Source organism: Clarias gariepinus, chromosome 25 (genome assembly GCF_024256425.1).
Source record: "Clarias gariepinus isolate MV-2021 ecotype Netherlands chromosome 25, CGAR_prim_01v2, whole genome shotgun sequence".
NCBI classification, from domain to species: domain Eukaryota; kingdom Metazoa; phylum Chordata; class Actinopteri; order Siluriformes; family Clariidae; genus Clarias; species Clarias gariepinus.
In genome coordinates this window covers 22,784,307-22,807,978 of record NC_071124.1, presented here as the reverse complement: position 1 = coordinate 22,807,978, position 23,672 = coordinate 22,784,307, and the positions used below count along the sequence as shown (strand labels likewise).

The 23,672-nt window shown below is 37.3% G+C and overlaps 1 protein-coding gene across 18 annotated transcripts in view; it reads left to right on the top strand.

Annotated features, from left to right (window-relative positions):
* The window catches only part of dlg1b (discs large MAGUK scaffold protein 1b), an 86,039-nt gene extending 64,234 nt beyond the window's left edge, over nucleotides 1-21,805 (top strand). For 8 of the 18 annotated variants that reach the window (XM_053486119.1, XM_053486113.1, XM_053486111.1 and 5 more), the window contains 14 exons: nucleotides 36-180; nucleotides 1,172-1,298; nucleotides 3,640-3,796; nucleotides 5,056-5,158; nucleotides 9,524-9,638; nucleotides 9,986-10,162; nucleotides 10,658-10,724; nucleotides 14,068-14,167; nucleotides 15,455-15,496; nucleotides 17,993-18,043; nucleotides 18,164-18,525; nucleotides 18,983-19,092; nucleotides 19,717-19,808; nucleotides 20,255-21,805. In XM_053486119.1, coding sequence (XP_053342094.1) covers nucleotides 36-180; nucleotides 1,172-1,298; nucleotides 3,640-3,796; nucleotides 5,056-5,158; nucleotides 9,524-9,638; nucleotides 9,986-10,162; nucleotides 10,658-10,724; nucleotides 14,068-14,167; nucleotides 15,455-15,496; nucleotides 17,993-18,043; nucleotides 18,164-18,525; nucleotides 18,983-19,092; nucleotides 19,717-19,808; nucleotides 20,255-20,361 — 1,755 coding nt within the window. In that variant the 3' untranslated portion in view covers nucleotides 20,362-21,805. Of the gene's footprint in view, nucleotides 1-35; nucleotides 181-1,171; nucleotides 1,299-3,639; nucleotides 3,797-5,055; nucleotides 5,159-9,523; nucleotides 9,639-9,985; nucleotides 10,163-10,657; nucleotides 10,725-14,067; nucleotides 14,168-14,427; nucleotides 14,462-15,454; nucleotides 15,497-17,992; nucleotides 18,044-18,163; nucleotides 18,526-18,982; nucleotides 19,093-19,716; nucleotides 19,809-20,254 lie in introns of all 18 variants that reach the window. The other 10 variants (XM_053486129.1, XM_053486122.1, XM_053486117.1 and 7 more) reach the window with 4 other exon arrangements.
* The last annotated feature ends 1,867 nt before the right edge of the window (nucleotides 21,806-23,672 follow it).

The window sequence follows — 23,672 nt, the reverse complement described above, 5'->3', positions numbered from 1 at the left end:
TGTTCATAATAGGCTGATGGATATGTGTGTGTTAGGTGAACAGCGTGTGTCTGGAAGACGTGACTCATGAGAATGCCGTGACTGCCTTGAAAAACACTACAGATGTGGTGTACCTGAAAGTGGCCAAACCCAACAGTGTCTTCATGAACGACAGTTTCGCTCCTCCTGATGTCACGAACTGTGAGTGGAGCGATGATTGCTTTTACACACACACACCAGTGTTAACACTGTTTCTTTGTGTGTTTAATATGCCTTCATCTACATCAAAGGATAGATTTAGGAAGATGGATGGGTGGAAGGTTGATGGATTGGTGGTTTTGGGTGGATGAATGAATAAATGTATAGAAAGATTTGAGTAGATAAAAGGATTGACAGATTTGCTTGATTGAATGATGGATAAATTTGGGTAGATGGATGAACTGATGGATTTGCGGCATACATGTTGATGGATGGATTAGGATGGATGGATTTTGGGGTTGGGGATAAGTAGATGTATTTCAGGAGGTGGGAAGATGGAGAAGATGAATGATTTTGGGTGGATAGAAATGGATTGTTTTTGAGACGGGTTGATGGATAAATGGATAGATTAATGGTTGTGGGTGAATGGATGTAAGGATTGATTTGAGGCTGTTGGGTGGTGGATGAAATTTAGGAGGTCTATAGATCGATTAGATGGATGGATGGATAAGGGAATATGGATGTAAATAGCTAAGGAGATAAATGTATGGGTAGATAAAGAGGGATGTGGATGGGTAGATAAATTCTGATGGATGGAGGGATATGGATGGGTAGATAGATTAGCTAAATGAACAGTAGAATAAATGGTGTGATGATAGATTGATTTGGGGAGATGAGTGTTTGTAACAGACAAATTAATGGATAGATATATAGACTGATGGGTGGATGTTGGATGAATGGATGGATTGCTTTTGATGAGCAATGGGTGGATTTTAGAGGTTGGATATACAGTAGTTGGATTTTAGGCACCGGGTGTATGAATGGGTAATTGGATGGATTTGATGAGATGGTTGTGAATGGCTTAATGGATTAGATAAATGGATGGATGAATAAATAAATAATTTCATTGTTTTGAAGATTGTTCTCCGTAGATTATCTGCTACGTAAAAGTAGTTTTCTTTATGACCAATTCATTTTCTGTTTTTGCCTTCAGCTTATTCTCAGCACATGGAAAACCATATCAACACCCCCAACTACCTGAACCAGACGCTTCCAGCATCCTCCTCTGGGCGCTTTTCCCCTACGCCCAAGACCTCGCAGGGGGAAGATGACATGACCAGGTAGACTTAATCTCTTAAATTTATCCTTCACTGTTGTAAACATGATCTCAGTTACTGTATCTTTTAGTTATCAAATTGAACATGTTTGGAGAAGAAACTAGATCAGGCCTCTACCGGCCTGTCAGGCAGTTTAGAAAGCTCCGCCTCGTTTCGCTAGCTCCGCCTCGCCGTCATCTTTGCTTCAATCTTGAGTTTTAAAACAGTAACTGTATTTATTTATTTATTGTTTTTCTTTTTTTTTTCTTTTTTTGCATAAGAATTATTGCCTGTGTATCGGTTCGGTCTTTATCTCTCACTCCTTTTCTCCCGCTTTGCATTTTTCATGTCTCTTTCCCTGCTGCAAAAAGAGATGAGCTGAAGTTATGAAAAATTTATTGGCCTCACGAGTCGCGGGAGGCAATATTTGCAGCGGGAGGGAAAAAAAATCTTCATTCAATCTCTTCATTCTTTCTTTCTCTCTCTCTCTCTCTCTCTCTCTCTCTCCCATCCCCCATCCCCCTTTTATCTCCTTCTTTTCCTGAGAAGCTCAAGGTCACCACAATTTAGCCGTGCTTTCAGACAGAATGACTCTTGCTGCTGTGCGATAATAGAATTGAGCAATCGTCACTCAGAAAATGACACACACACACACACATACACACACACACAAACACAACCTATCAATTTAGTCTTCCTGAACGAGTCCTTGGCTGAGGGGACAGGTGGGACGTCAGGAAGAGTGTCTACACGTTGCACTTGACAGCCCTTCGTCACTCCTCATATGAAACGCCGCTAACAGCACAATAAAGAAAAGAGAACGCATTCCATACAGGCAGGATAAAAACAGCCATTTGTATTTCTGTATTAGTTATTTTAAATATATAACTAATATAATATTTTCAATCATTTCTGCGTAACTGTAGTCGTTGTCAGGATCACGTAGAGTATCACATTCGTGGACTTTTGTTATTGATGTCCTTCTCACTGAGCCGGGTAGATCCAGTTACCAGATCGTTTTCCACGGGTCATCCAGGTTAAACAAAAAAGAAATAACAGGTCAGTCTTCAGTGCTTTAGGATTGAGCAATATGCTAATATAATATCAATATCTCAGTCATTTTAGTGACGCTGCACTTTATCAACAATATCTTTATTTATCTATTCATCGAGTACATACTTGTTTGGAATCACTGTATTTAATAGTGAAATTTCATACTGACCATTCCAACTTACTAATCCTGTTAAAACGTGTTATTTTAACACCGTATAAATATTTTTTTAAATGCATTTTAACGTTATTATTTTTTTGCATAAAAAGTGTTACAAATTTGTTGGTTTGTTGGACGTTTATCATCAGACCTTTATATCCGGATGCTGTGTACCGTTCCTCTCCAACCTCTTTTTTTTTATATATATATATATATATATAAATTACAAATAGAATTGATGAAATGGTCCGCACCATGTGATTTCATCTGCATAAAAATTTACACTAATGTCTTCATCTCCTTGACGAGAGCATGAACAAGATTATTCTAATGTGCCGTAGTAATCCGTTCAATTGGAATTAGATTTAGGGGGAAAACAAAAAAAAAAAGCCAGATCTTAAATTGTATAAACCCAAAAAATGGATAATACAATAACGGCAAAAGTAGCTGATATAATGACTGATTATTTAATTGAATTTGATTAGTTCAAGTGAAAAAGAAAAAAAAAAGATCAAAAAGCTAGTTATTCATTAACTATAGTAAATATATGTTACTACCAATTCTTGGAAATGTAAGGGTTAAATGTAATGTATAGCTATTTATAATGTATGTTTGGTGCAAAACTAAATATTTTAATATTTGATTAAATGTTTAATTACATGAGAGTTTTAAGGATGCAGCTGTACAAACTTCCTTATTTTTATAAAATCCAATGTCTAAAAGCAATTCCTGAACTTTAAGGTTTTAGTTCTGTACTATCAATCCTTTTTAAAATGTTAATTAATTTGTTTTTTTTACTTGTACTGTATAAAAAAAAGGTGGCTTGTACCCCCTCATACACAACCAAAGTGCTCAAGTAATGTTGTACTTGGTGCCTGGAGTCATTCTTTTTGTAATTCAGCTCAGTACTTTGCATATAAACTGGGCTTAGGGCAGCAGCGCCCTCTAATGACTAGTCGTTATAGATTGAGCTCATTTTAATGCTGTGAGTTATGTTTTACAATTTGGCTTTTATAGCTGAATCAGATAACGGTTATGAGTTTTATGTGTGTGATAAAGTTCTGTATGTGATACGTGACCAGAATTAATGTCCTATTTCTCCTGTTTTATTGTCATGTAAAGTACTAAAGTAGAGCATGTGTGTGTTTACGACAGAGAGCCGAGAAAAGTGGTGTTACACCGCGGGGCCACGGGACTAGGCTTCAACATCGTAGGTGGAGAGGATGGAGAGGGAATTTTTATCTCCTTCATTCTGGCAGGAGGTCCTGCTGATCTGAGCGGGGAGCTGAGGAAAGGAGATCGCCTCATCTCGGTACGTCAGACACGCTGATAAATAGTAATAGACTAAACGTGAAGTCTGAGGATAGGACACTTGGGATGATTGCATATGCACAGAAGTCAGGCTGTTTGAAAGGAACCCTGGTGTGTGTTATCTGTCCACGAGAAAGCAGTTCATCTCTGAATCGACCCAGTGCAGGAAGTGAACTTGACACGTGATTTGAATTGCAGCTTTTTTTTTCCCCTATTGATGCAAGATCCAAAACTGAGCCTAAGGACAGAGCTCGAGTGGTGTGGAAATGCCATGTGTACTGGCTGAACAAGTAGAGAAAATAAACTCTTAAATATTCATCAACTCATTTATTGATTTCCTGATGTCCCTCGTTACTTTTTTTTTGTCCAAGTGGAGGCCCACTTTTTTCCTTTTAATATTATTATTTTAATCCATACTCGCCTCTTCATCACCGCACCAGCCTTTTGACATAACATCACTGTATATAGTATATACAGTACGTTGTTACATCCTTACACCGTGTCCAGCCTTTCCCCCACATACACTTAGTAATTACTCAGTTGTGTCATTGTACATCTCTCTCTCTCTCTCTCTCTCTCTCTCTCTCTCTCTCTTATTCCCACACATTTGTCTGGGTCCTGTTGTGAGACCTGAAACACACCCTAAAATCTATTTTTAACCTTCTCTCTAAACTCCAACAGGGCTGGTTTCTTTTTCAAACACACCCTTATGTAGGCTTGATGTCACCAAATTGGAGTCATTTCCTCCTCGTTAGGGAAAGGCGGAGCACGCTCCAAATAATTTAAAAAAATCATTCATTCAGTTTTAGTTTCTAAATCAAATAACCGCACTGAAATGACATGGCAGGGTTGAAACGCCCAGGAATTATATTTGTATTTCCTGCCATGCCTTTTTTGTTGTATGTAATCTTTAGAGTTAAACTTTTGAACATAATGCTCCACTATGGATTGTGTGTGAACACGGAAAATGAAAAAGCACACAAAAAAGGTTTAGACATATGAGAAATTAGTGTTTATGGAATTAATAATTTCTCTATTTTTAATTCCTTATAATTTCATAATGTTTTTAAATGATTAAACAGTAGTCATAACCACCCTATGTTCCTGCCAGACAAAGAGGGCTTTAAAACAGTAAAACATCTGTCTGGCATTATTTATCAGCATTTTTTAATTCATATGTTGTTGTTTTTTTTTTTTTTTTAGACTAGCATAGTATGAAAAACTCTGGAATAAAAAAGTCTTTCTGTTTCCGGGCTGCAGGTGAATGGAGTGGACCTGCGCAGTGCGACTCACGAACAGGCAGCGGCTGCTCTCAAAAACGCCGGTCAGACCGTCACAATCATCGCCCACTTCAGACCAGAGGGTGAGTCTTTCCTACCATATATCAAAAACAGAGCATAAAAAAATAGACGAGAAACCAATGACCAGAAAGAAAACCAGGAGCAGCACTCACCTGGAGCTCGTTTTTATTTGTATTAATTTATTGCTGCTTTTTTGTCGCGCCAGTTACACTGATATGTTATAATGTTCTGGTTTACTTAAATTAAATATTAATATTTCCTTTAACTGCTTTTTAACTACTACTTAATTGCTATTTTCTAATTCTTTTTCTAAATTCTATAATTAGATAAAGTAGAGATGGGGAAAAAATCGATTCTGTTATGACTTGAGATCCTATTTTGTGGTGATTCAAAGTCGTTTTATTTATATATATATATATATATATATATATATATATATATATATATATATATATACACACACATTATTACAGTACATGTTAAAAGCCCTTGATTTGCATCGTTCTCCAAGCAAATTAGTGTCAAACCCATTTATTCTACACGCTTACACCAGTCTCATAACACCCCAAGCACAAATTGGTCGTAAATTGCGTGTGTTAAAAGCCCCACACTCGCCAGCGTGCTCACTATCAGTCGAGTTGTTAGATTTCGGAAGCATTTGAAGCGGTAAAACATCTCGCTTTCTTTATAATCCTACAGGTGGCGCACTCTGTACCACACACTGTGCTGCTCAGAAAAAATTTCAACTCTTATATTTAAAGTTGGTTTGTATTGTTTAAAAGCTGCGCTTGGTTTTTAAGTGAGAAAACAAATGTTATATAAGGAACGAACTAAAATTAATTAATCATTAAACTTTTTTAAAGGTTTAAAATGGTAACAAATTTTGGGGGAAATGTAATATTGAATTTGATATTTATAAAATCGTGATGCTTATAGAATTGTAATTTTAATCGAATCAACAACGAGGTATCGTAATAATATCATATTGGGTGGTAACTGGTGATTTCTACCCCTTGTATAAAGTGATGAGCTGGTTTCTTAAAGTGCCTTTACTGCACCAATCACTGACGTAACCTATCACAAGGATTAAATGACAATAGTGGCTGATTTTTCTCACCTTTCACCTTAAATTTATAAACAAAACATCTGAGTAACACATTGTAAAGCAAGATTAGAGGTCTCTCTCTTTCTCTCTCTCTCTCTCTCTCTCTCTCTCTCTCTCTCTCATATCTGCTGCTTTGTTTATTTCTGCTGTGACTGATAAGTAAAACTTCCCTCATTTGACTATTAAGCCACGCTCACCGGACGCTCACCAGATCTGCGTTTAGTCAGTGCTTGGTTTGGTGCAGAGTTTGTCGCACATTGCAGACTTAAATTTGTATTAAAGAACATTTTTACATCAGTGACCCGAGAGCTACTTTAGTACTGTAACGGCAGCAGTTAGAGTACTTGGTGTGGTTACCGCACAGCGTTATTCCCACATGCCATTTTTATACTGCGGACGATCCTAAACCTCGTCAAAGGCTTGGGAAGTATAAGGATTAGTTAATTGGCGTTCCCAAATTGCCCGGTGTGTAAGAGTGTGTTTGTGTGTGTGCCCTGCAATGGATTCGCACCCCGTCCAGGGTGTACCCTGCCTTGTACCCTAAGTCTCCTGGGATAGGCTTCAGGTCCCCGCGACCCTGAATACAGGATGAAGTGGTATAGAAGCTGAGTGAGTGAGTGAGTGATCTGCTTGTCTTGATAAATGATATCATGTCTATGATAAATTTCTCTTCAGCTGCTGTGTGTATGTGCATGTTGTTTGCACATCCCTTTTTTTTTTTTTTTTTTACTCTTTTCCCCCTCTGGCTGACATTTATTTAAGGACTACATCACTGTGAGTGAAGTGTGTGGCCTTGAACAGTGAGAGGGACGGATAGAGGGACGGAGAGAGGGATGAGCAGACTCGGCTGGGAGGGGTTGAGTGCACAGAGGCAGGATAAGAGAGAGAGAGAGAGAGAGAGATAGAGTTAGTAAACATGGAGCCTTGCTGCCTTTTAGAGAGCTGTTGTCACTAGGAGAACCCTAGAAAGGGATTGTGTGTGGAAAAAGTGTACTCTTGGGACTGATTTCAGAAGCAGGACGCTGGGAAGGACTTGTAAGTATCGCGGATGAAAAATTATGAATTTTTAGAGTATGTTTTTCTCTGTTGTTTGATGCTTTATTATTTAAGAGATTTAAACGTTAAAGGAGTTGCCTTTGATTGTAAAAACGTTCCTCCCGTGTGGCGTATCGTCTCCTCATTTTACATTTAAATCTCAAACAAAACAGGATGCCACGGCACTTCACAGCAACTTTTATATACCTGTAACCTGAAAGATTGCCCTGTATCGCTTTTCACTCATTAAATCTGTAAATAATTCATTAAAAAACAATAGGAAATTAATCCATAACCTGATATTTGGATGTAAAGACCGTGCTTTAAGAGTGTCTTTCGGCGATGTCCGTGTTCGCAAAGGCTGTGTTAGTGCTCAGCCCTACTCCATGTGTAATTACAAGACCCAGGACATCACTTAGAATCGTGCTGAATGCTTATTGTCACGTCCTGTTTATTGAAGATGTAGAGTGGAAAGAAAAAGATTGGTATTATGTGTATAAACTTTGCTCTGATCTGTTTGTGCAGCAGAGAGAAGATAGCTTTTAACTGCCATACACACGCACACACACACAGTAGGCTTCATTATAAATGAATGAACATATCGGCTCATTTTTCCTCCTCTGTGACTATAGCTCTCTGTATCTCTCTTTCTCTCTTCCTCTGTTTTGCTCTTCAACTTTCACATCTGCACATTTAATGCTCAAATTGAACGATTCATGTAAATAAGAAGCTGATACCGAAAAAGTCTAATCGGAATTAAAATCTATGAACTCGTGATACTCTGGGGAATACACAGACCGCGTTTAATACTTCAAAGTCATTTATTTACTCTTACATACACATTTAACGTATGTACAAAACCTTGAAATTTATTTTCTATGGTCAGATTATTCCCGTGTCGGCTTGCTTGTGTTGGGATTCAAACCCATAACCTTCTCACTGGGTAGCCCAGAACGTTAAGCACCGAGCCACACTAAGCACTCTTTTTACTCTGTGTGGAAAAAGTGACGAGTAGAATGCTTCTCTTATATCGTTTTATATAGCAACATGAGACAAAAAAAGGGGGATTAACATAACGCACATGTGACACTGTTACAGTGTGACGTCTGCTGTCGGTCTCTATGAGTAATAATAGTGTCCACTTTTATTAACAACAAATATTAGATCAGTCAATCAAAAAATGGCCTTATATAAATATAAATCTCTTTATGTTTGCACACTAATATACCAGCACATTATTGCCTAATTATATTTAAAGCACTAAGCTATGTCCTGATTGGTCGTGTAAAACTTGGAACAAAAATACATTATTTGGAATATCATGAACGTATTTCGCATGGAATTACATGTCCGCACGAATGGTAGAGAAAAACAATGCAAACCGCCGTTATCATCACTTCCTGTTTAATTGGAAATCTTGGGCATTTTTATCAAAATGCTCAACGTTAGCATTGAGAAAAGATAATGCTGATAATGTCGGAGTGTAAAAGAGGCTCTTTTTTTTCTCTTTTTTTCGTTCACACCATATTGGGCATTCAAAGCCTCGACAGTGTTGTGATACTTTCTGTTAAACCCAGTTCAGGCACACTTCACTACACTACACTACACTGCTTGATCTGCCTGTCCTGATCTAATCAGCCTGTATCAGCTGCAGTTAAATTACTGACAGGAAGTCTTCCATTTCAGGGGAAACATGCAAACTCGGTAACGGGAACAAAGTAATATGCACATAATGATAACCGATTGTCGATATTGCCCAGCTTAAATACGTACGGATGGGAATCATCAGGGACCGCGCAATATTCAGGTAGTGATTCGATTAATAATTATCATGATTTTAAAAACATCATTTAACAATTTTTCAGACTGTTACAATTCTTAAATAAAATTTTTTTAAAAACAGCTACCAAATAATTCCCTCTTACCACACGGATGCTGTGCTGCCGGCCAATGTGTGAATCATTTAGAGCACCACCTGTAGGATGATAGTGGAACCACCTCAAATGCAAACATTAAAAATGAATTAAGACAAATCGGTTTCAGAGGCAGTGTGACAATACATGAATTCCCAAACAGTCGTGATATTTTGCTGAATTGATTTCTTTCGCCTTCCTCTATCAATTAGTTCAGTGAATCTCTGTTAAAGTGGCAAAAGAATGTGTACTTCCAGGCTTGTTTGTTTGGTTTTATTAACTTTGAGATATTGTTCTGTATAACAAAGCACAAGTACCGTAGCTAGTTCATGACAGGATGTTTTACACATATGCTGTATGTGTGTGTGTTGCAGAGTACAGCCGCTTCGAGGCAAAGATCCATGACCTGCGGGAACAGATGATGAACAGCAGTATCAGCTCCGGGTCCGGTTCTCTGAGGACCAGTCAGAAGAGATCACTATACGTCAGGTACCACACACACACAATGCCGAAACAAGATAAGGTCACTACACCTGTAGCTTATCTTCCAAACATCACTTCTGCAGTAAACCACGCCCACACCTGCTACAGCTTTGTATATTCGTTCAGCAACTATTCTGTTTATCCGGGGGGGGGGGGTTTTCACACACATTTTGTCAAGTTCAAGTTATAAACATAATTTTTTTTATCCCCATTTTCTCTCTGAACTAAAACTCAATGATGAATATAATCATAAATTAAAATCATGAATATAATATAATATAATATAATAACTTTGAATTTCTAAATCACAGACGACCTGTCTATGCTTCATGGTGTTGTGTTTTTTCCTCTAGGGCGCTGTTTGACTATGATAAAACCAGGGACTCCGGCCTCCCCAGCCAGGGTCTAAACTTTAAATTTGGTGACATCCTGCACGTGGTGAACGCCTCTGATGATGAGTGGTGGCAGGCGAGACAGGTCACCGCCGAGGGCGAGGTTGAGGAGATGGGAGTCATCCCCAGCAAAAGGAGGTCAGGCTTCACAAGCACAAACTGGCTTATAAGGGCTTATAATGGCTACAGAATGAGCCAGTCATCTTTTTTAGATTACTTCCTGATAAAATGAAAGGTACATTTGAAGAACTGTGGCTGATTCATCAAAATGCTCAGAAAAACATACCCATACTTATACTGTGTGTACGTTAGTGTGTTTCCTTTCATATTCATTTTATTATGTTTTGTGTTTTTCCATTTTATTATGTAGTAAATTGGAAAGGTTAATAAATGTACTCTTGGGCAAAGTAAGTATTTTTCTTTAGGAGAGAACAAAACAATTGTAACAAAGTAAGCTGTGACACATAAATAATAAATACTTATCAGCATTCATAATTGATCGGCACCATTATAGTAAAACATTACGTAGGTCACATGACCTGGTGAACTCTACTGGCATGCAAGATGATCCGAACCCTCAGGACTGTTGTATTGCCGGGGAGTATTGACCTGTGCCCTTTGTGTCCCTCACAGAGTGGAAAAAAAGGAGAGAGCAAGGTTAAAAACGGTCAAGTTCAACTCCAAATCACGAGAGAAAGGAGTAAGTGGACCACAGCTCACACACATTCAATGTGAATTTAATTGTTTCCTTAGAATCGAATAAGGATCTACTTAGAAGTCAAGATGTATTAGAGTAGATTATAAATTTATAGTTAAATTCAAGCTGTAGTACAGCTTCATAGTTAAATGTATGCTAGAGGTTAGCTTTGTAATTCAATTTAGGCGAGACTATAACTTTATAGGTAATATATACTGTTAGTTTAGCTTCAAAATAACAGTAAGGTTAGACTATAAATTCTTAATGTATGGTATAAGATTTAAGAGTATAAATTTAATTTAAGAGTATAATTTAAATTGAGGCTTAATTCTAACTTTAGAATTGATGTTCAGCCTAGAGTATAGATTGTAATTGATTTCAAGATTAATTTTTGCTTTATAATTAAATTGTATACTAACGTTTAGCTGCTTAATCAAATTCAGACTAGATATAGTAATGATAGTATTTTATTTCAGGCTAGTTTATAGCTTCATAGTTGAATTTAGGCCAAAGTGTAGCTTTTAAAATTAAATTGTAGGTCAGGGTAAAAGTCCTAAACTGTAGCATCGTAATCAGATTTAGGCCGGAGTATAGCTTCATAACTAATTTTGGGTTAGAGAATAGCTTTATATAATATAGCTTTATAATTTACTTTAGGCTAAAGTATAGCTAGTATTAATTCTATTAATACTGGAGTATAGTTTTAGAATTAAATGTAAAAATGAAAATGTAGTATTAAATTATATTAAGGCCTAGAGTATACTGTAGCTTTATAATTACATTCGAGTCTGGATTATAGTTTTATAACTAAATTAAGGACAGATAGCTGTAGCTTCATAATTAAATTTCAGTCTAGTGTGCAGCTTTTTTATTTAATTAAGGCTAGATTATAGCTTTACAATTAAATGAAGGTTAGCGTATAGCTTTTATTATTTTTATTTAGATTAGACTATAGCTTTGTAATTAAATTTAGGCAGGCGTATAGCCTTATAATTAAATTTCAGCCTTGAGTATAGCTTTATAATGAACTTTAAGCTGCAGTATAGCTATGTAAATTAAATTTGGCTATGGTATAGCTTCATAAGTAAAACTTCATAGTATAGGCTCAGAATTAAGGTTAGAGTATTGTTTTATAATTAGATTTATTCTAGAGTATAGCTTCATGATGAATTTTCTTCAAGCTAGAACACATTAGTTTGGATCGAACTTGCAGAAATGTATTCTCTTTTGATCTTAAATCTCCAAACTGGTTTTAAATTACAGGCCTCTTATTAATCCCATATCTAAAAATGTCCATCAGCTGACACCAGGAATGTTTGATCTTTTGAATCTTTTCAGTATTAACTCGCACAAGTCATTACTGCCTTTATAATGTGATGAGATAACAGCATGTACAACAGCGCCTCCTGCTGGCCCACTTGATATCAAAGTTCTCTTATAACACCAATAACAGCAGAGTTTGCATCCACACTGTATTCACCCTTAAGCTAACTCCCTACAACCAGGCATGCATGAGCGGAAAACAGGACAGATACGCTTGCCATTGATGTCAGACTGCTCGTATTACCATACGCCACTCGTCTGTTTCTGCCCTCACTCACCTCCTCTCACTCTATCCCCTTTTTCCATTCACCTGCACTGTGCTATGTGTTTGTCAAATACCATCTACTGACTACGTGAACAAAACTTTCTCTTTTCTTTTTTTTTTTTGGTTTTGTTTTGTGCATTTTTCAATAAATTTTCTTAAATGTTTGTTTTTGTTTTTATTCGCCACTGAAACATGGAATATCAAGGTGTTCAATTATCACTGTAATTGCGTTTGCTGATGAAAACAAATAGAGTAATATATTTAATATATTCAGATAACCTGGTAAATGTTACGAAACGTTATGATTTAAGAACTAATTCCTGATAAAGGTTTTTTTTTTTTTATATATTTTTTTTATTCTGACTATTGCTACCTCACGGTGGTGTTTATATATATATATATATATATATATATAATATTATAAATGGTCTTCGAAAAAATTTCAGACTCTTTTAAGTGTGTGCTGTAGTAGAAATAATTGATGAGCTAATTAGAGCTTTTCCACTTTACCTGTTACTAAATTCTTATCTTATTTTTGTCGTTTCGCCTTTACGTTCTTGCTTTTATTATTTCATTTGTGCTCGGTAGGCGGAAAAGAAAAGTGTTCCTGCTGGAGATTTCTTTTGTGTTTTTCGTGTTGCTGCTGGCGATAAGGAAAGCGGGTCAATGCTAATCAGTAACAGACGCGCATACGTTTCTGACAGACCCACAGAGCCCCTTTCCATATGGCACATATGCAACAATGTGTGTGCGCGCATGTCTCTGAGGCATTATTGGGCCAATAGTTTGATCTGTGCACTATTTATAACAGGTGCATAATTACTGCTATCTTATGGACAGGCGTGTAGGTTGCAGCCCCCTAGTGGCCTGTTAATGACCTGTGAGATGTCGTTTACAACATAGAAATAAATAGTTTTTAGTTTTACAATTTTGTAATTAGGTTTTAAAATTTACAATAAAATATTTGAGTATGTATTTACATTCAAAATGTAGCCAGAACTAATATTTTTAAAAAGCCATAGGGTTTAAATAATATGGGATTTATCCTGAATCTAATGTATTGATCATGTAACTCTATCCTCAGAGTTAAATAAATATGTATTTTAAAAAATTAGTAAAAGTATTAACTCTCTGTGGCTTTTTTACGGTAATATTTTTATCTTAACATCAAACAAAAAGAGTTTTCCGTGACATTTGTGAGAAAAGAACAATGAGAATTTGATTAGTCTTTAAAAATAAACTTATTACTTGATGTTATTTTCCCCTTAAGAAGCACATTATAGGTTTTGTTTTTTGGAAGACCATGAAAAACATACATTTTGCATTTTAACTGATGGCTTTCTATTTTAAATGAAAAAAAAATGCACAAATAAGGCAAAACTATGCAACCCTCCAGCTTGCTTGAATCTTTGCTTCTTCACTGTTAAATTTTTTTGTTTGTTTGTTTGTTTTCTATCTTTTATTCGGTGCCATTATTTCTCTTTCTCACCTCTGATCGTTCATAATTTCTTCTGCTTCACATTCTCCCTCTCTTGTGTTGACCTCAGCGGTGTAGCTCTGGTGCTCATGGTGATCTTTGTGTTCATGTTTGTTTTGTTTTTGGTTTTTTTTATCCCAATCTGTGCTGATCCTGTGCTGCATAAGGTCAGCACTTAAGCATCCTAATGTTATTTCCTCCACATCAGACACCTTTTTCTCTCCCCTCCTTTTTTTTTCCTTTTTGTCCTTCATTCCTCCCTCCCTCTTTTTCGTCCTCAGCAGTCCCTCAATGACAAGCGTAGAAAGAACCTCTTTTCACGCAAGTTCCCTTTCTACAAGAACAAGGAGACGAGCGAGCAGGAAACAAGCGATGTGGACCGTAAGTACGAAAGTATAGGGTCCGGATAGGCACGTTAGGGTCGACACGGCACAGGGCCAGCAGGGGGCGTCACTCCACCGGATACAGCATCCCCGACCCAGAGCTTAATGTCACTCTTGTGATCCTCCTCTGCGATGTCAGCGGCTGCTGTATGCGGTGGTAGAAGCCTGTGTGTGTGTTTTAAGTAACCTGTTGTGCTTTTGTGGTTGTTGTTTTTTTTTTTTTTTTTTTCCTCCTTTCTCTCGCTAACTGATCCACAGGACAATCCAGATGACACACTTTCCAGAGGCCTGAGTAAGTGCACAGTGTTCCAGATGCACACGCTCCTCGTCCATTTACACATCCTCCTGTGATTCTCACTCTTGTAGCTCATTATCATTTTTTTGGAAATACACACTCATGTAAACACAAGCGGTCTGTCAGTCGGTGTGTTTACATGTATATAATATAAATGTTTTACACCTTGGACGAATATTTTATGTACAGATTGGCTAATAGTAAATTCTACAGTTTTGCACATACTTATTCTTTTAACATTTATGGTTTGGCGTTGTCGATCGTTTAACTAAACTGAACAGCAGCTAAAACTCAAATCATAAAGACACTTTATCCTTAAACTTCTCAAATAATCTTCGTGCAAGATTAGTACATATTATAAAAGTTATAGTATGTGATTAAGCACTCTTTATTAAGAACTTCCTTTTAAAAAAAAACGGTATAATCATATTTGTAAATAATAGTCTGTAAGTTGAGAAATCACATCATAGACATCATGGTTCTGTACAGCTGAGTGTTTCCTCACTCTAAGGCTACATTCACATGACGAGCCTGAAGTAATCCAAGTATTTTTTTTAACCTAATATGACAGATCAGATTTTTTAAAGAGCAGTTTGAACACACAGATCTGTTTTTCTTTGTCTGCACAAAGACGTATTGATGTGCGCAAGTCACTTGTGATTGTGAGCCGTGTAAAATGACATGCAAATCCAGTCTGGCCAAAAAAAAAAATATCCGAATTGAACAACATGGCTTATCGTGCGAACGTAGCCTAATACAGCTTCAGATTGTCTTTACTGCAGGAAACACTAAAGTGTGACGGTTTCTGCTGGGGCTTCTGTAGAAACGGGTTTTCTTTGTTTTTGTTTTTTTTGGGTGTCTTTGAGGTTTTCTACTTTGTCAACAACAATTTTTTTTTTTTTTTTGCTGGGGGTCTCCTTGTGTGTGTGTTTGTGTTTGTCTGTGTTTTTGGGTTTTCACCATCTCTTCCCCCCCGTGTTGTTATTTCAGAGCATGTGACCTCTAATGCCAGTGATAGTGAAAGTAGTTACCGTAAGTTTTCCTTCTCTTCTTCCCCTCCTTCCATGTCACCCGCCGATCTCGCCTCGCATGTCCGCCTTCATCTAATATCTGCAATATCTGATGATTTCTTACTAACATATACACTGTATGTATATACACCGGTGTATATACTGTATATGCATGTTAAGGCAAATTTTGCTGTGTTTAATATTGTATCCATCATCACATTGGTACCTGGACCGGAAAATAAAAATCTACTCCTGGTGCGGTTTCAGTGCTCAGATTCCGAGTAAATAATGCTGTTAGACAGAAAGGGTGGTCCGATTTCCTCTCTGCGGGAAGGGCACTGCAGTGAGGGAGAGAAAGCTGAATGTTCGAGAACGTGCACGCTCAAAAATACAAAACTATAATCAATCAGCGAGGGCGAACCCAGCCCTGGGCTGGTCTCCATAGCAACAGAGCTTCCCTTTCTCCACTCTTTCGTCTCTCTCTGTCTCCCTCTTGACAGACACGGTTAATGGTGGTGAAGCTGAGTTAGATCCAAAGTGCCTTCTACATACATACGCAATTGAGAAGCACCATCATTTCTACTTGTACAAAACCACCGAGTACTCTTTTCTTATAAGTGCGACAAAGATGAATCTTGAGGACGGATCGCTCATCAGGTTCTTTACGCCTGTTTGTTTGTTATTTTGTGCAACTTTCATTCAGAGACGAGTCATGTCCAGCTTAAAGTAGAAAGAGAATTAGATAAAAACGTGAAGAAACATGAAAGTTTTGTAAATAATTTTGCGTTAAAGGAATACCTGGTATATGTGTAAATATTAAGGTATAGTATTAGGTGAGGTTGTAGCATTGCTGCTGTTTACATCGAACAGTTTTGAATCCGACTCTCTAATCTTATTAGTTATGCTGATCTACGCTGTATTACAAATGATCAGCCGTAACTATAAATTATGACCACTGCGAGGGGACTCTGATAACGTTGATTATCTCATTACACTGGCACCTGGAAGTTGATGTGTTGGAAGCAGGAAAAATGGGCAAGCATAAAAGGATTTGAGCCACTTTAAAAAGAGCCAGATTGTGATGGCTAGGCCACTGGGGCAGAGCTACTCCAGAACAGAACAGCAGATCTAATGGAATGTTCCTACCAAAAGAGCTCCAAGGAAAGAAAACCGGTGAATTGGCGACAGGATCATGGCCGGGAGTGTGTGTGTGTCACTTATCTGGGATAGGCATGGTGCCAGGATGCACTCTGGGAAAACAGTGTAATGCTTTGTGCAGTGTTCTGCTGGGAAACTTTGGGTCTTGCCATTCATATGGATGTAACTTTGACATGTACCGCCTACCTAAACATTGTTTGCTGACCAAGTACATGGAAATGGTGTTCCCTGATGCCAGTGGCGTCTTTCAGGAGGATAATGCATCTTGACCCACTTCACACATTGTACAGGTATGGTTTGAGGAACATGACAACTAGTTGGCGGTGCTGACTCGACCCAGACATTCTCCCGATCTCAATCCATTCAAGCATCTGTGAGATGTTCTGGAAAAACATGTCTGGTCTATAGAGGCTCCACCTCACAACTTAAAGGATCTGCTACTGACAGCTTGGTGGTGAATAACACACACCTAGGGTTAGGTCTAGTGGAGTCCAGGGCTTGATGGGTCAAAGTTCTTTTAGTGACAAAAGGGGACCTACTCAATATTAGGCAGGTGGTCATAATGTTATGGCTGTTTATTTATATATTAAGAAGAAAGAAAATGACTTAACGACTTTATATTTAATGAACTACATTTGGCGCTTCATTTGTTATTAGCAGAAGAGCTAACATCAGCTACGTTTGCATTCTTGCATGGTTCAAGACAGATTACTAATCCACCACGAAATCTTATCCTGTAAATTACTAATCCATCAGCAGACTCGTAAACAATATTAATGCTGTTTTCACAAACCAAAATTTTCATTTCCACATCTGTCTGTTTACATGGACCGTTACAGTTGCGTCATTAAATTCACGTGTTTGCATGATCCACAGATGCAGTACAGCACCGAACACTTTTTAATCAGAGTGGAGAGTAAATAGGAGAACAGTTTAATAGATGGTGATCATTTGGTCGTTATGCACTTTTTTATAAATAATTCTTTAGCAGTACTTCCTGTTTTTTCATGTCACAAGTTATGCACATTTCGAAACAAAACATTTGACTTTTCTCAAGTACCAAAAAAAAAAATGTTTTTTATCCATCAATTATTTTATGTACATGGAAAAATTTTAGAGGATTAAAAAAATGAGTAAAAAAAGAATTCAGATTCAGTCAAGAAGCACGCTGTGTGAGATTTAAGGTCACCACGAGCGACCAGAGGATGTCCAGCATGTTCAGTCTTTACTGAAATGGACTTGTGTGTCCCTTACTTCTGTATCTAACAATCATAAACACTTCTACTAATCACTGCAACACAGAACATTACACCATGAGCATAACAATCTTTTTAACCACCCTGCTGTGTTTGACTCTCAGGTGGTCAGGAGGAGTATGTATTGTCCTACGAGCCTGTGTGTCAGCAAGAAGGTGAGAATCAAAACATCATCCAAAACCGATGATACAATAATGTGAGGTTGGTCCTAGTGATCAGTAGATTAGAGCTGCAGAAATCTGTATATAGTTAAGCTTTAATGTCTCTCTCTACAGTGAACTACACTCGTCCTGTGATCATCCTGGGGCCGATGAAGGACAGAGTTAACGATGACCTGATCTCAGAGTTCCCAGATAAATTCGGCTCTTGTGTTCCTCGTGAGTATCTAAAACGGCACGTCTATGCCAGTACTCTGATCAGGATGTGCAGGGTTTCAAACCGCGTGTCTGTTCCCATCGTCTCAGATACGACGCGGCCAAAGCGGGACTACGAAGTGGACGGGCGTGATTACCATTTTGTGTTGTCTCGGGAGCAGATGGAGCGAGACATCCAGGAACATAAGTTCATCGAGGCGGGCCAGTACAACAACCACCTCTACGGCACCAGCGTGCAATCTGTGCGCGAAGTAGCTGAAAAAGTACGACTTTTATACAAGTTTTAAAAGTACAGCTGTATAAAAATTATATATTACACCAATTAAAAAAAAAAAAAAAAAGCAAACACTTAGGAACATCAGCAGCAGCAAAGTGTTTTATTCTTCTTGTACCACAGCAGTATGTTCTCATTAAGTTGGAGTATTTTTAATTTATTAAAGGAAGACATGAATGATTGATTTATTCATTTAACGTTGTGGAACGTACAAAGTGCTGACACTGGAGACTCCTTTCATCAGTTACTAAAAAAAAAAAAAACAGAAGTTTGTCAACATATTTAAATCTGTTAATATACATACGAATACCTGGGAATGTGCGGTTACTAAAGCAACAGTGCTTGCTGATGGCTCAAGTTTTTACAGTGAAATAAAAATAAAATGAATTCGCTTTACATTCGATGTGTTTCAGTTAAATGATCTGACTGTTGTTTCCTCTCGGCAGGGTAAACACTGCATACTAGATGTATCAGGCAACGCCATCAAGAGACTACAAGTTGCTGTGCTCTATCCCATTGCCATCTTCATCAAACCAAAATCAGTGGAGAATATCATGTAAGTCATTTTACATTAAAAAAACACATTCATTTTGTTTTTTTCATAACTTTTCCCTGTATTTTCCTGAATACATCCCCATCATGTGGGAGTTGAATGTTAGAAGGTATACTATAAGAGTGTGTATAGTTTCATTGTTCAGTGGTGACACAATCAACTGCAAAAAATATTGGCACCATTTCTGACTATGAGGAACGTGGAATAAATTGAATATTACAGCACTTACTTTACTTCCTAAAAATTTCTTTTAAGTTCTTAAAAAAAATACTGAAAGTCATTCACAGATTTTGATAGACTACCAACTTCAGACGAGTTCAAAGAAAGGTCTGGTTCTGTTGTACGTTAAATTGTGGAAAAGCCATCTTGGGTTTAAAATTTAACTAAAAATAAAAAATTTCCTATAAGGAAAATTCCTATGGGATCAGACTTTTGAGCCACCATTCATTTTATTTGTCTGTCTGATAAATAGATACAGTATGTAATAAATGTGGTGGATGAAAAAAAAAATATATCAGCAGCCAGTCCTAATCAGTGTGACTGTTAAGAATCTGCAGATCTGCATAAAATAGCAGGTTGTGGTTTGGGTGAATAGCTTTTATGCGTTTTTATGTGTGTGTGTGTCAGGGAGATGAACAGGAGGCTGACAGATGAACAGGGCAGAAAAACGTATGACCGAGCCATGAAGCTGGAGCAGGAGTTTACTGAGCACTTCACAGGTCAGTCACCTTGCCATGAAAAAAAAGCAGAAACTTAGTTCCACTTAGTTCTCAACATACTGATCAATCCAACCGAATGGGACATGACGTCTCAACTGTTTTAACTTTTCTGTTTATAAACGTGTTTTTTTTTAAGAGGAAAATCTGTTATTCAAAGTTCCTAGGCTTTTAGGAATGCTGAGAAAAGCTTTTTTTTTTTATGTTATTTGCACAATTCCAATACGGCAGACTTTACCATGATGATTGTGTTACTGTGTTATTTATGTACAGTAGCATAGAAGAAAGTTTTTTTTTCTATGTGCAAACAAAATGAAACAGAAACCTAGTGTGCATAAAGAGCATGTTTTCTAAAATGTTCGCTAAATAGACTGAAAATGATAAAATACTAAAACTAGTAATGAGTGCAATGAATCAGATAGTTAGATTGTTTTGTGTGTGTGTTTCAGCCATTGTCCAGGGAGACACATTGGAGGAAATCTATGATCAAGTTAAGCAGATCATCGAGGAGCAGTCTGGACCATACATCTGGGTACTATCCAAGGAGAAACTATGAAGCGCTGCAAAGCAAAGTCCATTCTCCCTTTTCTGTTTTATTTATTATCCTTTTGTTTTGTTTTTTCCCCTGTATTTTTTTTCTTAACAATTTAATCCCTGATCCCAATCAAGTCTGGAAGCCCAAACCTCGGTTCACAACGACACTTGGGTAGGTGTCCCACAGGTCTGGATGCTTCGTCCCCTTTCTGATCTCTACTGCTTCCGGTTTCACATGGAGATCAAGGGGCGCGGTCACGCCAAACCTAACATCCATTAGCAGGACGTTGGAAACGGTACAGTTCCTTAATGTTTAAGGGAGGATGCTTTTTACAGACGAGATACATGGACTGAGCTGGATGCTTTCTTTTCCTCTTTCCTCATTGTGTATGATGTTGATACAGAGGTTGAATCTCAGGCATCAGAATCATAAAATAGCAGAAAATCAATTATAAAAAGCAAAACTTTGCACGTTATAGCTTTAAGAGCATGTCGTCTTTAACTTTTAGTTTTTTCATTTTTTTCTTTTCACTCTAGTTCCATGTTTTACCTAGATCATACTTTTTCGTTTATTAGATTTTCTGTTCACTCTGTCAATATTCAGGATTTTGTTTTTGTTTTTTTCGACCAGCGTGCGTTTGTACAGGATCGAATCACGTTTCATTCATCAATGTCACAACTGTTTATTTCCCAGTGTGTCTTACATACAGAACATCAGTTTCACTTTGATTTTTACATGTAGAAAAGTCTGCCATTTGTAAGGAACTGCCATTAAGAGATGTCTGTGTACATCTGTGGCTTAAAATGCCAATGCGTAGCTGAAAGAAAATTTATTGTACAATGAAATCTTAACAGATATTTAACCCTCCATGAACTGCCTATTTTGTTATAATAAAAGTCTATAGTAAACTTTACTTAAGCATTAGTACTGCGGGAGTTATTTTCTTTACATTGTAAGACCTAAAAAGCAACGAGGAATTTTTCAAAGACTTATAATACGGATATATATTTTTCCTTTTGGTTTTGTCGGCCTTCTTTATTTTCTTACACTGACACGGCATGCTGACTGACAGGAAGGAACGAAGAAAGAAAGTGAGGTGCGTCACTGAGCTCTGTCCGCTCCTGCCTGCTCTGTAAACGTCTGTGCTGTGTGAAAGAGCCGAGCGCCGCCGTGTCCCGGTGCATTCGCTATCTGTCACAGACGCTCAGTGTGTGAACGCATCGGGCTGAAACTCCTGCTTTTCTAAACCTGTCCAGGAGAGGGCGCTTCTCGCACCTGGGTTGTTTTCTATACTGAGACTGTTCATTCTGCCACCTCAGCACTTCTGCTTTTTAGGGACATTTTGGGACTGGAAAAAAATAAATCAATCCATGTAAATAACATACTGATCTGATTCATTCCATTGATCCGAAATAAAACCAGAGGAAAGACGGATAATTCATCAAATAAAACAGTTTCTCATACAGCAGTGTGTTTGTGTGAGTTATTTAAAGGTGTGTGTACTATTAGATGGATTTGCTGTTACCTGTTGCAAATATGACTTTAGGTTTTAAAAATTTCTTTACAGGAATTCTTACACGATATTAGATTAAGTGTTTTAAGACAAAACAAACTCTGTTATCAGTCTGATTTATTTAGTCCTGTTGTATGTTTTAAAGCTCCCTGTCCTTTAACTGCAATGTCACACATCAGTACTTATTTCTTTCAAGAGCATTATTCAGCCTGTGTTCATATTGCAGGCAAAAGTGACCCAAATGTGTTTTTTTTTTATTGTAAACAGTTACATTTTATTTAAGAAAAAATTATGAAATTAAATTAGAACCTGTACGATGGAGTATGGACTATTAGTTTGTCCCTGTTGAGCCGAGGGTGAAGGTGGTGATGAAAAAACTCCCTGGGATTACAAGAGGAAGAAACCTTGTGGGGAACCAGACACAACAGCGACCCCGTCCTCATTTGGGTGATATTAAATAATATGACTGTAAATCAGTGTGTGGTTTATCTGTGTGCTATGAGGTTACAGCAGACTTCATAGAATCTGAACTGTTATGTTTTCTGTGCTATACACACTGTATATAGTGTGTGGTCAGTTAGGTCTTAACTTTTTTACCTTAAGGAAGAAAAAGGTTTAATTGGTTACAAAAATAGATTAAACAAATGAGAGTTGTTTTTCCTGTTCAAACAAGTCTACCTTATCACTGCCAGCCATTGTGCGAGAGCTCCTATCTTAGCTCAAAAGCTCTTAGCTGGGAGTCCTAGACTAAAAGTAAATTAGGAAACTTCTCAGAGCAACTTTAATTAAGGAAAGTATTTAGCATTTATTTTATTACTTGTAATCCACTTTAGATTGATGGGAGCAAAATGGGTCACCTTTTACCAATTTACATGATTTGCAGGACAGTCTGTTTAAGTTGCACTTTTGGATGGTATGTAGTCAACAATCCAAGAGAGAAGGAAGGAAGTAAAAGAACAAGAAAACCAGATTGGACAGAAGAGCAGTGTTTACTTTTACACTCAGAATGTTTGGAGAATATTTCTTTTTTCGACTATTTTGTCCTCTGCTATAGAAACTCCTCTCTACTCTTAACAATTTTTACCTTAGGAGTTGTTTTTAGGACTAAGACATTTCATGAATCATTTTTATCTTTACTACAATTTAGTAGGGTTGTTCCGATTCCGATACTAGTGTCAGGAATGCTGCCGATACCACAAAAAAAAAATCTGGCAATGGTATCGACAAATATTTGAGTCCACGTACCGACCTGATACCATTTTCCTAAACATAACCCGGTGTTAGAATTGTGGCTGCATTTGAAGTTCTTTTTCAGATGTTAAAGTTCAGTTTCTTTTTCAAAAATAAGTAATACTGTTAAATGTATGTCAGATAATAAAAACAAGCACAGCATAACATAATTTTGTCATTTAATACAGGGCTAGTAGTATCCACAGCTGTATATACAGATACACACCCAGGTATGGGATCAGTACTCGGTATCAGTCGATAGCTTGAGCCCAAGTATCAGAATCGGTATCGGGAGGGGGAAAATGGTATCGGAATATCTACAAATTTAAAGGGAAATTATAAAAAAAAGTTTTAATTATAAGAATTTTCTTAGAATTTTGGCACTAGGAGCAACTTTTAGGTTTAAGAATCTTGGTGAATACAGGCCCTGATTTCTAATAAAGATTTTTTTTATTAAATAAAAACAATATTCTAATAAAGACTTTTAACTGCTACATTCCGGAATTTTTATCCAAAAACAATTTTATCAGAAATGAGTGCACACACTCCAGGGAACTTGTTTCCTGTGCAAAAACTGTGACCAAGAAGA